The sequence below is a fragment of the Notechis scutatus genome, chromosome 2 (genome assembly GCF_049901735.1).
Source record: "Notechis scutatus isolate UNSWTSFEM ecotype Mainland chromosome 2, rNotScu1.2, whole genome shotgun sequence".
NCBI classification, from domain to species: Eukaryota; Metazoa; Chordata; class Lepidosauria; order Squamata; family Elapidae; genus Notechis; species Notechis scutatus.
In genome coordinates, this window is record NC_142010.1 from 169,611,976 (window position 1) to 169,627,639 (window position 15,664).

A 15,664-nucleotide genomic window follows, 5' to 3' on the forward strand; every position below is an offset into this window, starting at 1 on the left:
ATACAGAATTTACAAAGAGAAGAAATCAAGACAGCAGGTAAGTTAGAACTGCAGAAATTGTTTTTAAAAAATGATATTTAAGAGTTAAGGTTGGCAAAGGATACAAAAGGGGCTTCTTTAATTATGTTCAAAATAAAGTAATGAAAAAGTATGCCATATGTTCAGTGAAGATGGCACAAGTTTAAAGGTAACAAAGAAAGGGATAATTGATCCATTTTTGGTCAGTCTTCAAAAATAAGATAGGTATTCTACCAAATAATTGTGCACACCAAAGGGACATATTAAGTTGGTAGAAATAGGGTCAGGGAATACCATATATATTGATTGAGTTCAAATTTCATGGACATCTTTCATACATTTTAAGGCACTAATAGGACGTGTTAATGTTCTGGCTGAATTTTTTATTTTTATTATACACATACACACACACACACACGTGTGTGTGTGTGTGTGTGTGTGTGTGTGTGTGTGTTCCAGCATAACTCTGGAACACCTTGAGCAATTTCAACCAAAGTTGGTACACAGATGACTTACCCTCTGGAAACAAATACTGTGGGGGTAAGACACCCCTAACACCTCTCGGAGAGGGTGTGTGCCTTAAAATGACTTCTACTGTACAACACAGTGGACTTGCCATGGTAACGACTTCAAGTAGTCCACAAAGGAACTCCCTCTCAGCTCTCTAAGGAAACGTCAGGCAATTGGCCAAGTGCAATAAAAAAAAATGAAATACCAGAGTAGGCAAGAAACTCCCGAGGAGAGGAATAGAAGACGTGTGATGCTGCACGAGAGACAATACAACAGCGTGAGTCCAGACTACAGGATTTTCCTGTCTAATACAGGATTGGGATAACTAAAAAAATGCCCGGGCAATGCCAAGTTATCGGTTAGTTTTTATATAATTATCTTTGAAAATTCCTGGAGAACAGGCATGCCTTTCTTCAAAAATATGATAAGGATGGTCTAGGGCAGTGATCCCCAACCTTTCTTATGCCGCGGCCCGGTATCCCCAACCTTTTTTATGGCGCGGCCCGGTACCGGCATTAGCTGGGCGCCGCCATCTTTTTGATGAAAAGTGCTTCCGGTGAGCTTTCTACCGGAAAAGCTCACCGGAAGCACTTTTTCATCAAAAAGATGGCGGCGCCCAGCAAACCAGCGGCCCGGTAGGACTTGTTCCACGGACGGTACCGGTCCATGGACCAGTGGTTGGGGACCCCTGGTCTAGGCAACTGCAGTCCAATCAGTCCAATATCAATATATGAGAAGACATACACTGCTGGTTATATTGCCATTTTTATAGGGACCCCTGTTTATAACTTTATTCTCTAAATTCCAAGAGAAGTCGAATTAATTTGGGAAAAGTGTATTTTTGAGGTTTGATGGCTAATAACACCACTTTTTTTGAATAGTACTATACAATTATAGAAAGATAATTTAATCAAGAATGTAATGCAACAAAGTTTGTTCAATTATCTGTATTCTATGAAAAGTTATAGCCAAATAACCAGAAAAAGGAAGCACAACTTGCTTAGGTTGATATCAGGTAGCTTTCCTTCATCTGATTGTTAGCCAATGAGCATGAGTGTTTAGAAAGCCAATTAGGTGTCATCTTGTTTTGGCAATGAGCCAATCAGATCACAGTAGGATTCAGTTATTGATGTCATGTATTGAAGCCGAGAGAAGGACATTTGTCAGTGTGTTATGTGATCGGTATCAAGTTGGTAGAGGTTTTTTGTGTTCTTTCATTTAGTGAGCTTGTAAAGCATAATAAAATTAAAGTAATAGTGCAAAGAGTTGACTGGTCGCCCAGAAAGCGATGTAAAATAGTATTATTAAGTGAACAAGGCTACAGTTATAAAGAAATTAGAAGAAAAACTGGTGGAAACTTAACCAAAGGTGGCATTTCTAAGTTTTTGAAAAGGCATAAGGAAACTCAGTCATTACAAAACCACACTGGTAAAGGCAGGAAAAGGGTGCACAACAACAAGTGATGATAGAAGAATTAAGAGACTGTGCTGATGTGACAGATGAAAATCATCTGGGTATATACAAGATGAAATGCCGCAATGCAATATGAAGTTGAGTGCAAGGACTGGTTGGGGCAGACTGCAGGAATTTGGTCTAAAATCTAGAATTCCATGAAAAAAGCCACTTTTATTTCTCAAACAAAGGTTGAAAAGACTAAACTGGGCTAAAACCCATGTTACCTGGATAGAGGAACAATGGGACAGTGTTAGTTGGAGTGAGGAAACCAAGATCTCCCTGTTTGGTAGTTATGTCATAAAAGTACATTTTCCCCAAAAGGTTTCTACAATTTTGGCCACTACTGTATACTCAGGAGACATCAGGTGATAATACATTTATCTAGAAAATAAAAAACAAGAGGAAAAATATAGGAGCAGTAAAAAAATGTGTGGACTGAACTGGCTGGCCATTTTAATTGGAATTCAACTGCTAGAGAATGACTATAGAGACTGTGGACTGTATTTTAGTTAAGGGTATGGTGCATGCAAATTCAATTTTACCAACGTAAAACATAACCAAATTATCAGATTACAGTATCTAAAACATCTTAAGAACACTAGGTTGAGTATAGTATCCTATTAACATCAATAGTAAAAAAAAACCACTTTCTTCAGAAAAATTCTTCAGGACACGAAAACTGCCTGATAAGAGGGGCTGCTGAACAACTTTTCTCCAACTTTGAAAAATAAAAAAAAATCTATTCATGGAAGCAATCAAGAGCCAGCTGAAACCTTGGCTGAAAGAACAGATATTTTTTACCTGTTTTCATTACCCACTGCAGCCTTTAATACCATCTCAGACATATTTCTCTAACTCTCCAAGTAGCTTTTGTGGAGATGTAGGGAGTATAAGCAAAAAAACGGCCTTCCCCTCTATTCACACATTAATAATTGGGACTTAAACAATAATGAACACAAAATTAAGGAATCACAATTGAAACAGGATCGGCTTAACAAAAGAGAAACTTTAATTAGTATTTTACTGGGAAGTTGCCAGTAACAAGTTACACAAATTGTTATTTTAAAAATAACTGGTATAAAATTAGCAAGTTTTCTATTTTGCAGATAAAACTTGAAATACCACAATGAATGAAAGAATGAAAACAAGAAGTCAATTTTTCCTATCTGAACTTAAAGGCTTTCTATGTATAACATTTATATCTTGTTTTTCTTCCAGATTTCCTCCAACTATTTAATCTAGGACTCCTCTAGGGCAGGGCTGAGATACTGTATAGTAACTGGCTCAAGATCATTCAGAATGTTACATGGTTGATTGGAAATCTGAATCACAACTAGGATCACTATATTATCTTTTCTCTTTGATGACCAAAATAAGGACAGTTTTACAGGATTCCTGAATCTCCCCCAACAAAACATTTTCCAGTTAAGTATAACATGATCCACTGACAATGTTTGGAATGGGCCCCCTCCTTTGTTTCCCTTAAAATTAAGTTTTACAATTTATATGCAAAAAGCGCTTTGTATATTAAATTTCTCTTTGCATTCTCATCAGTTACAATATCTGAATTATGATTTTTTACCAGTATGTGATTATAACTAATCACAGATCAGGAATGGTGAATCCCAGGTTCTTTCTTACTTCTCCTTTGACATCTGGGTACAATTAGAAAAGGCAACCATAGAACTAAATATAAAACACCTAAAACCACTGTGATCCTATTGGGAGACTTTAATGCTAGGGTAGGCTTGACAATGCCCACTTGGGCATCATACCTGAGGACTATTTTTCAACTGGCCTACGCTGGCATTTCAGAGAATATGGTGAGTTCTAAATTGATCTTCTTGACTTACATAAGTTATCTTCATATCCTGGGAGGCAGTTGCTTTATATATGTTTTTACTTTCATTACTGGGAATGTTAGGATTACATTGTGCTTGAACAGACAAAACCAATTTATTCTTAGACATTCAAGTTTATGTGAGGGGGGGCAGCAACCATAAATTAATTGTAGTACCTTTTATGGCAGTTCTGATATAAGACTGACTACCTGTATCAAACAATAAGAGGCTACTTGCCCACCTAAAGTGAGACAAACAAGGAGGTTCAAAAGCAAGAGAGCCCAGCCTTGGGTGAAAACAATCTTACAACTATTCAAGATCCAAATGCAATTTTTAAAATTGGGTGTGCCAATGTGTGTTTCATGTAAAAAAAAAACATAATAGAAAAATTGCCTGCTAAGAACTGACAGCCCACGAGATCTAAATGGTTGGTCCTTGATTGCTCTTGGTCAAGAAAGACTCTAAAAGCAGCTATGTGTTTGGTTCAAAGAAACCTTACACTAAGCAATCATGCCAAGATGTTAAAGCCGAGACACAACTACAAGAAACTAATAGCCACCAAGAAGACTCACTACACAACTACAGTGTGGTCTGAGTTAGAAAATCAGTGGTTCAACTCAGTCATATTTTGGAACAGCACATCTGGCATGCTGAAGGGGTGTAAAGCTAACTAGTATCCCTATCTCAGCAATACTTTATAGGATTTTTAGAACTAACATATTTGCCAATCTCAACCAGGATCATCCAGAAAACATGATTACTAAATTTTTGACCTCTTATAATCTTCCTCTCAGCCACCAATATGTGTGCAGAAATATGAGTGGCAGAAATTAAACACATTTATTCTTGAAGCCCAATAAGACACCTGGTGAAGATTTGCTAGCCCAGAACTCTTTCAGACTTATATTGACTGGTGAATTCCACTGCTGGCAAGTTGTTTACATATATGGGCAACACTGGTCTTATTTTCCAGGAGGCTGGATACTATCCACCATATTTCCCATATACAAAAAGAGAGAGAAGAGTCTCCTCAAATTACATACCCATAAGCCTTATAGATTATAACAACTAAGATATCTCTTGAAGAAAATAGAGGATTGGGCAAAGAATATATCAGTGGAAGAACAGGCTAGATTCAGATGTGGATATTCCTCAATAGACAATTGGTTTGTTCTACACCCATGATGGCGAATTTATGGCATGTGTACCAGAAGTAGCACGCAGAGCAATCTCTCCGTGCATGTCAGCTATTGCCTGTTGCTCTTCTGTATTCCGGCTAGATGTTTTGTGTGCGTGCAGGAGCATTGGAAACCAGAAGAGCATCTCCCAGTTTTCGGGATGCCAACTGGTCTTCATGAGCTCATGCATGCCAGAAACTGGAAGACCAGGTGGCCAACTCTTCCAGTTTCCAGCACTCCCGTGTGCCCACCGGGGAGCTACTCTTCCGGTTTCCAGTGCTCCCCCGTGCATACACTCCCGTTTCGGCACTCGGTACCCAAAAGGTTCACCAACACTGTTCTACACCATTGGATTTGCTTAAGCAGCATTTGCTTAATGGCCATTATAAAAAATGTTGACAATTGAGCATGGTCATATAGTGACTCGCTTAATAACCACCATGACGTATGACCGTAATCCCAGGCTCAATTACAGTTGTAAATCAAATATTACCTGTATTCTTTTATCTTTATCCTATTTTATCTACCATATATTTTATTTCACCCCACGCTATTTTATCACATTTCAGTGTATCATACCTTATCTCATTTGTTTTAATGTGGCTGATGCTCATGCTTTGATATGGTAAACTAATCAGTAAAGTGTATTACAATTAGTATTTGCCTGAAATGGTATAGGTCTCCTGCTTGATTAGGGGATTGGACTAGAGGACCTCCAATGTCCATTCCAATTGTGCTATTCTGTTACTCTTCCAATCCTGAAATTCACTAAATCATCATAGACTAAAAGACAAAAACTGTACTAAAAAACTCAGTCCTGAGATGGGATTGTGGGCAGGGAGGGAGATTATTTGCGTGGCAGATTATTTGCCTTACATTTTTTTTTCAAAATATATGCATTTTGTACATACAATATGTCCTTATGTCCATGTATAATTTTATTCTAGTTTTCCAAGTGCATAGGTTTATGCAACACAAATAAAAATAGTATATATTCATTGGACGAGATATGGAAGTATGACGTTCAATAGAGTATTATATATTTCCCCGCATATTTCATAAATATCCTTAAGGTATGCCGAAAATATTAAAATTAAAATAAATTATATTTATATAACATGCAGAAAGGGGAAGGCCATTCAAATAAAATCACAATAGTTAGTATTTCACATGATAGTGATATTTTGAAAGTGAAGAATTTTTGAACTGAGATCCACTCAAATAGCCTTACCCATCTGCAGAAAGTAAGGAGAGGTTTTGGTGCTAAACTGGGGTGCACCAGTCCCGTATGATCTTTCCTTTATACGAAGGGGTTTACATTATTATTAAGTATGTTCAGCATGAAAAGTACATTCATTTGTGCTTCAAGCTCCTTTTGTTTTCTAATTTCTAGCACTGTGCATTAATATGAGAGAAATCCTTTATAAATATAAATATATAAATATAAAGCAAATAGACAAAATAATGCAGAGATATTGCAGTTTACTTTCTGTAAACTCCATCTTGCATCATAAACACTTTAAGGATTGGAAGACATCTTGGAAATAGTAGGAGGGGGAATCTAGTTTAGTGGCTAAGAAAGATTCAAATAACAAACCCATGTTTAATTATATCACTTGAAACTACATATAAGACTATGAATAATTTAACACACCAATATAACTCATATAATCAATGCTTCTGGCACAAAATTCTAGGTATCAAGAAGGCCTCTAGGCTTGTTGCCACCTGCTATACCAGACTTCTATAAATACAGATTTATTCTGTAGGGGAGAGGGAGAGAAAACATTTATATATGATTGTCATTTAAGTGATAAGGTATGAAAATCAATCCAAAAGTCTAAGAAAAATATCTCATATGTGTAACAAATCCTGATGATTTGTCTTGTAGGATTTTATTTGAAATAAATAACAAGTAAATTAGCAAAACGTGCCAACTCTCGAGTTATCATCTTTTATAATATAGATGAAAAATGAAAATAAAATTTGGAATGATTAATTGGTTTATCAGTGAAGAAAAGACATTCTTGGGTAAGAACTAAAAATAATTTAAAAACTTGAATGGAGTGAAATTGTTTTTAAAATATTAGCCGTAGTTCCATTGTGGATCAAACAATTTGGCTTTATGTCAACCAGAAAGATTTCTTGAGATAGCTAGGCTCTCCATGGTTTGCTTTTTTTAAAAAGAAGTAATTGCTTTACTTGGTTGGAGAGCCAATCTGGTGTAGTGTTTAAAATACCAAGCTGGAAATTAAGAGACTCTGAGTTCAAGTTTTGTTTTAGGCACAAAGGGTGACCTTGGGACAGTTCTCATCTCTCAGCCTTAGGAAGCAGGCAATGGCAGATGACTTCTGAAATCTTTCCCCCAAAATGTAGGGACTTAGGGAGAGGGGCGAGGAAGGAAGGCCCTTTACTGGGTGGGAATTTTATTTCAATGCAGTATTTTAATCTATTTGGTTTGGTTACAATTTGAAAGTTTATTTCATTTTTTCTTTATTGTGGTGCCCAAAAATTAACACCTTGGGTATCACATGTTTTGTTAACTGAAAGATAATAAAAAAAACCAGATCTGCCAACATCTAGAAATAAGTAAAGTAATAACTAGCAGTCAGCACGGGTTTGTTAAAAACAGATCATGCCAAACTTATTTCATTCTTCAACACAGTGACTAAATTAGTAGACCAGCAAAATACTGTGGACATAATATATTTAGATTTCAGCAAGGCATTCGACAAAGTAGACCAAAACCTACTTCTTAGTAAGCTAGAAAAAAGTGGAATAGATAGCACCACCACTAGAGGGACTCGCAACAGGCTGGCAAACCGTACTCAACGAGTGAGTAGTCCTTGAATGGGTCTAAGTCTACATGGAGGGAAGTAAGCAGTGGGGTCTTAGGCCCAGTACTCTTCAATAACTTCATTAATGACTTAGATGAGGGAATAGAAGGGGAACTTACCAAATTTGCAGATGATATTAAGCTGACAGGAATAGCTAACACCCAAGAAGATAGGCTCAAGATCCAGATGGATCTTGACAGACTAGACCACTGGGCCATATTTAACAAAATGAAATTCAATGTAGAGAAAAGTAGAGTCCTACACTTAGGCAAGAAAAACCAAAAGTACACATACAGACTGGGTGAAACCAGGCTCAATAGCAGTAACTATGAGAGGGATCTTGGAGTCTTAGTGGACAACCAGCTAAATATGAGCCAGCAGTGTGCAGCAGCCGCCAAAAAAGCTAATGCAATCCTAAATTGTATTAACAGAGGGATACAATCAAGATCAAGGGAAGTACTAATACCACTCTATAAAGCCTTAGTAAGACCACACCTAGAGTACTGCATCCAGTTTTGGTCACCACATTATAAAAAAAGATGTTAAGACTATAGAAAAAGTACAGAGAAGAGCAACGAGGATGATTAGGGAACTGGAGGCTAAAACATACAATGAACGGTTGCAGGAATGGGGCTTGGCTAGTCTAGTAAAGAGAAGGACCAGGGAAGACATGATAGCGGTCTTCCAATATTTGAGGGGCTGCCACAGGGAGGAAGGGGTCAAGCTATTTTCTAAAGCGCCTATAGGCCAGACAAGGAATAATGGATGGAAACTGAACAAAGAGAGATTTAACCTGGAAATAAGGAGAAACTTTCTGACAGTGAGAACAATCAACCAATGGAACAGCTTGCCCTCAGAAGTTGTGGGAGCCCCATAACTTGAGACTTTCAAGAAGAGATTGGACTGCCATTTGTCAGAAATGTGTAGGGTCTCCCGCTTGGGCGGGGGGTTGGACTAGATGACCTACAAGGTCCCTTCCAACTCTGATTATCTGTTATCTGAATCATTATCTACATTTATTATTTTATTATTAGCAGCCACATTTCCGGTATAGTCTTTTAAAAGGTATCTTTAATCTGAAAGTAAGAAAAACCTTTGCTTTTTGCATGTCTATTAGAAGATCTGAGAGATATTCTATGTTGAACCCCAGTGATTACAGGTAGTTCTCAGGTTAAGAAAGTCCAACTTATGGAACTTATGGACAACCCACACTTACAAACAGGTGGTCTTTTACTAAAAATGGTGGATTGCATTCTGTTTCCTTCGGCCAACAAACTATAAACCATACAGCATTTTCATGTACTCTGGACATCACTGCAGCAAATGTGTTTAGACCAATTCCCTTAAATGTATATTTCTTCAATAAATGCTACATCACTCTTATAATAAAATGAGTAGACTATGCATGAGTGTCCATTACAAATGCATTTAATTACAAATGTATTTAATTACAAACATTTAATTACAAATGAATGCTCATGTATATAGCAAAAGAGTTCTCCTTGACAAAACATAGGTCAAATATTATGCAGATGGAATCAAATGAGCAAATCTGAAGCCTGCATGGACAACATGGTTTTAAGCAACAGAAAGACCCAATTCAGCTTTAATTTTAATAATCTAAGAAATAAAATCCAATTGTTGCCCTCATAATAATAATTTTAAAAAGTCAAATCGCTAATCATTAGCTAACATATCAAACATTAGAACTGCCATTATGGGACATGGCAACTCACCTTACTGGTCCAGTGATGTACTTATACATTGTTAAAAGTTCTTAACAATAACTGTTTAACCCATTAATTGAATCTTTTAATTACTCTATTAAGTCCATTAATTAATTTTTAACCTATTTCTGTTCTCTTGCAGAAATTTTAGATCTATTTATATTCTGCTACAGCTTCACTTTTTAAACAGTCTTAACACCTAAAAACTTTCCTCATTTAAATACTGTGCATTTCAGAACATTCAACTGTATTAGTTATAGATTACTGAACGATTAATACTGTCCTTGATTAAGTGCTGCTCTGGATCTCATTGAGCAATTATTAATATAAGCAAAAGTCCAGGGCCTCCAGATATCAGCAATCTACAATAGCAACTGGTCTTGTAAGCAATTGACACTGCATAATCAAGTATGAAAAAGCTGAACTCTTGCTCACCTCCTTTCTATTTCTGCTGCTCTGACTGCTGTCAAAACTCTGGGCCCTTAGCTGCTACTCTGCTGGAGGAAGAATAAAAAATGGGGGTGGTAGACAGAGTAGGTGAGCAAAATGGGCAGTGGCAGGCTTGAGAAACTAAGAAGTGTGGGGACCACCTTTTACAGGGGCAATCACTGTGACAACAACAAAAAAATGATGGGCCAGATAACAAAGTGGACAATCGGTTTGTCAAGGCAAAGCAAAAATATGGTGTAACAGAGCCCAGCTTTGCCTGGTGACAAAACTGAAATGCCCAGGAGTTGAATCACACAGTTTCAAAACTCACGATTTGAGAATTAATTAACCGATGGTTGATCTAATGCAAAAATAAAATTAAGACAACCAGTCAGTTATTTTACAGGAAGAAGAAATACCAAGTTTAAAACTGGCTAAGTGTCAATTACAATTAAACCAATCATACTTAACATAGATGAGTATAAGGTAAGAGCTATACATATTGAATTATAGAAAAATGTGTTTAGGCTGCGAATTGCATCCAAAATATTCTTTTAAATCTTCACTGCACTGAATAAACCCCAAACAGTCTGCTGGCAGAGTATGAGCCACAATCTGTCCCAAATTATATCTCTCATGTCCTCTCTCCAAATTACCTGGGGAGATTTCAGTCACGGAAGCTGAGGTACCTGATTACCCATTTCAGACAGTTATTAAGAATTGATGAGACCTAAGAAGCACCAACAGACAAAACAACCATGCTGTGTGAACTCAGGTAAACCGAGATTAGAATCTATTACCTCAGATTATAATAATACATAAATTAATGAAACATTTAATTAGAATTCTGAATGTATAAATTCTTCCTTTTCTTACTTCGTACTGATTAATATATTTTAATTCCCCATTATGTAAAGCTGCAGTTAGACAATTAAGTGAGACTATAAAAATTTGGAATGAATATCCAACAAGATTAATGAAATTGATCTGAAATTGGCTACAACAAGCTAGAGTACTGAAACCCTGTTTTTCACAGCCTGAACACTCACACAGAGAAAATTGTTCATTTACAGTTATTAAGAAAACCCAAACTCACAATTGATATTTATTAACAAGCATTCTGCAGCACAATGCTAGACTGTCATTTAAAATGCAATCAGTCAACTACTTTATGTTTCACTATCTCTGTCAAGCTGTCAATATTGTACACATCATTCAATCTTATGTGATGAGACCCAAATTACAATCCACAAAACTGGTTGGTTATCAAATTTTTAAATTGATACGTTATACTGACAAGCTGCCAAAAAAATTATAACAATTATATTTACAGAAACTTACTTTTCGCCCATCACTTGCATGACAATTCACATTTAAAGGTGTTAACAAAGCCATTAGTTTTTCTTCATTGCCACTCCTGCAAAGAAGAAATGGAAGGGAGAGGAAGTCTCTTATAGAATATATGAAATGGAGTTTCACATTAACATCTGTTCACAATTCACTTTGTGCATTTTGACTTAGCAAAAATTTGCTTCAATTATTTCCTTTAAAATTATATTATATATAAACATATATAATAGAATAATTTACTGTATTTTAAATATAATATACATTTCCCAAATTGTTGCAATATTCCTCAAGCTACTATAAATAGCTTCCAGCCTTTCGCTAAGCTTTTCTATAACATATGTAAATGAAGGATGTGCCTTTAATTCATAAGGTAGAGAATAAAAAAATGTCCTAACACATTTCTCCTTAAAAATTGCTTTTTAAACGTAATAGAATTTGAAATGCATCTTGTCGAAATTCAACTGTAACTATACTGTAGAATTACAAGCAACTGTTTAGATTTTTGCAAGTAGTTAAATACAAAAGACTCATGTTAACAAGGACTGCTTATCTGCCCAATTTTATAAAAAGATAATGACAACATGACAGATCATAAAACCCATTTTCACCCTGATTTCTACTACCTCTCTTCAAAAACAATACATTTGTATTCTCAACAGCACTTACCTAGCAGCTTCCAAGAGTTCGTCCTTCTTGTATTCACCTAAATGATTGCAAAATATCATGCTGTTAGCATTTGGCAGAAGACAGATGAAGAAATGCAGCAGGAAGCAAATACAGAATTAAACAGAGAACAGGAGGGGGGGGCGACAAGCAAGCCCACACCCCGCTGGGTGATGGAGCTGTGACGTTAGTCAGCTTGTGAAGGCAGCATCACCAGTGCCTTGGAGACGGGCAGCAAATTGACGCAGCTTCTTATCCAATCCTCAGATGAAATGGCTTTCTTCAGACAACCAATGAATGCTGAACCTCTGTCCAGAAACAATCCCTCTGATAACAGCATGGCAGCTGAGTACAGTGTCTCCTCCCCCATTTTTCCTATTCAATCTCTTAGCACACTAGTATAGCATAAAGGCACTGACACACCCCAAGACTTTTTTTTTTAAAGGTACACATAATAACATCTGGAGTATTTGTAGCCTCAAAATGATCTTGCAATAGATTTATTTCAGAGATTATTAAAACTGTGTCTAAAGCATATGTTTTTTAACCTTAAGAAAACCAGTGCACCATAGTAAAACATGTGGGAAAGACAAAAGTATCCTGACAACAGCATTTTAAAATCAGCCATTAAAATGGTTGTCTGATTTTGTATCTTTTGGAAAGAATGAAAAATCATACCTTGAAATTTAACTCTATCTCACTACCACGTCCTCCTCTAAATATCTGAAGTATACTGCCTTTGAAAGTTTTAATGTTTTAGTCTTTGAAATCTTTATTAAAAATTGTAGTAGATAATTTTGCATTCTATTCTATGTAGAATGGTAAGACATTTCAGAGTAAAAGTTATAAATTCAAGCAAACAGAATAATCTTTATAATGGCAACCTGTCTCCAAGAAAGAAATATTAAATGCAGGTGGATTACTCCATTTCATTTGAGGGTCTTATGAATGGCAAAGCTTTTATACTCTCCACAGAAGATGCTAAGAAAACGCTTGAGTCATGAACTACAAGAAAACAAGAAAAAATGGAAACAGAAAGAAATTGGTTCAGATATTTTTCTACCCTTACATTTAATTAATCACTGACTTCATGGATTAAATTTTTTAAAAAATCAACAAGATGAAGAGACTGAATACCACATTCAAAAGGAGAGGAAAAGAAAAAAATGAGAATCCAGACAGTATAGGTATTTATGAAATACAATGTTTAAAATATATTAATGTGTTAGAACGTAAACATTAGGTCAAAATCATGTTGTTTCTGGTGGAAACAACAGAGTATTAAATTTATCATGAAACATAAAATTCCAGATGAAATAGAAATATTTTTATTACTACGGTTGAACAATGGAAAATTACAATTACTTCAATTTATACTTTAAAAGATAACTAGAGAATAACTTGTGGTTTTTTTTCCAATTTCTTCTTGAAATTGCAAGATATTTTTTTATTCCTGGAAATATTAACTGGATTCTTTGTGCAAATGTTTGGTTCACACCAAAAGAGTTCTGCAACTTGCCAAAAATATCATAGATTATATGTCATTATTTTCTTCCTTAGATGTTTAAAGACATAAATACCCTTTAGAGAAAAATATACATATTGTGCCCCTTCTCTTAACATTAATTCAAGAATAGATATGCACTGGATATTTAATTTGCTATTACTTAAATATAAAGAAGTTGCAATACTTAATTCCAAATGTAATATTTCACCAAAGAAACACTGGCTTGAAAAAGTAGAATTGAATGGCCTATTATTATTACAAGAAGCTATCAAATTAAAGTGTCAACCTGAATTAAAGAGCATCTTCCTGTTGATGTTTCTTTATTCACAGTATGGGAATCCAGTAAAGCATTTCTAAGAGGATTATTTATTTCTTTGGCATTAAATAAAAGAAAACTTCAGAGAGCATTCTAGTCAGTTAAAAATGTCACCATCTTTTATTTTTTATTTTACTGGCCTCTTTTATTTTTTGCTTTATGATATATTTCTCTTATATTTGTTTTGTGGAAATGGATGGATAGTCAGAAAAATGATTCAAAACTATCAAAATCAATTCAAAACAGAAACCAATGCTTGATATTATACACAAGATTAAAATGATTTACACACCACTAGAAGTGGCTAAGACACTGAGCTTGTTGATCAGAAAGGTCGGCAGTTCAGCGATTCGAATCCCTAGCACTGCATAACAGAGTGAACTCCTGTTACTTGTCCCAGCTTCTGCCAACCTAGCAGATCAAAAACATGTAAAAATGTAAGTAGAAAAATAGGAACCATTTTGGTAGGAAGGTAACAGTGTTCCATATGCCTTTGGACAGCGCTGGCTCTTCGGCTTTGTAACCGAGATGAGCACCGCCCGCTAGAGCCAGAAACGACTAGCACGTATGTGCGAGGGGAACCTTTACTTTTAGAATCAAGTAAGTTATAAAAAGGTGACTTTCAAGAAAGATATAAAAAAACCTGTTGTTTTACCCAATGAGAAAAAGATCTATCACTTCACTATAGGATAGTAGCAATTGTTTGAATTATTGATGAGATGATACAGAATTTTATTAAATTTAATTTTCAAATATATGAAAAACCAACATGAAGTTTCAAAGCGATTACAGAGTACTCAGATGCTGATTATGAAATGTACACATCAGCAAAAGGAATAATTTAACAAGGCTACAGTATTACAGAAAATGAAACAAAGGAAGCAATGCTTTAATTAAAATTGAATAAATCTCCAGGACCAGATGCATTTCTACTGCATTTTTGTGCAGTGAGAAAATTTAAAGTGAAGTTTGATGAAACCATTAACTAGGGTTCTTCTTTTTCCATGTCTAGATCAAACTTTAAACTGTCAGAATGAAGCCACCTGCTTAGCTTGTCCAAAAGTAAGTTATTATCGGTACACGTTTCTGGTAGTAGACAACATACCAGCAGATAGGTCAGACTCTGTGTCTCCACATTAACACAGCGTGTTGTTATCTGCTAAGAGCCTCCATTTGAGTATATTGGTTTTTACACTTAGGTACTCCAACTCTCAACCTATTCAGGGTCCTCCAAGTGACATCAGGGAAGTAAGATCCTTCAGCCATATCCTCCTTTAATATTATTCCTTTCTCACTAGTATCTTTCCTCCATCTTTTAATTCAATTTTGTTCTTGTGTAACCTTCAAGAATATTTCTTCTTGCCATAAAGCTGTTCCTAGATCTGAGTCAGCGGGCTTGGGGCATATGTCTGTTCAGAGAATGTCAAGGATCATCCTCTTGCTTAGTACTCTTGGCATCCGCTGCTACTTCTCTCTTGATTTTAGGTGGGGCAATGCCAGAGAGAGGATATATTTTCTCCACTAGAGTAGGTTTGAGACAACATGTCACTAAATGTATTGCTTCACTGACAGCGATATCAACTTGTTTCACAAGTGTAGATACACTCCACACTGGAGCAGCATACTTTGCGGCAGAGATGCTCAACGCCAAAGTTAATGTGTGCAACATAGATGGTTGAACTCCCCTCATGTATAGTTTATAAATTTTCTGATGATATTGTTCCTCAAGCTGACTTTAGCCTTAGTGCTACTTAAGAAATACTTCAGTGTTGGCCAGTCTTATAATGTAACATCGAACTCTTCCCTTGAACCTCAGTTTCAGAGGTGAAAAGA

At 35.9% G+C, this 15,664-nt stretch overlaps 1 protein-coding gene across 2 annotated transcripts in view; it reads right to left on the reverse strand.

Annotated features, from left to right (window-relative positions):
- TNKS (tankyrase) overlaps positions 1 to 15,664 on the reverse strand; it is a 99,357-nt gene that overhangs the window by 45,438 nt on the left and 38,255 nt on the right. Inside the window, exons 4-6 of one of the 2 annotated variants that reach the window (XM_087957348.1) lie at positions 12,012 to 12,048; positions 11,337 to 11,412; positions 10,327 to 10,356 (exon numbers count right to left, since the gene is read on the reverse strand). In XM_087957348.1, the coding sequence (XP_087813474.1) occupies positions 10,327 to 10,356; positions 11,337 to 11,412; positions 12,012 to 12,048 (143 nt within the window). The remainder of the gene's footprint in view (positions 1 to 10,326; positions 10,357 to 11,336; positions 11,413 to 12,011; positions 12,049 to 15,664) is intronic. The other variant, XM_087957347.1, reaches the window with a different exon arrangement.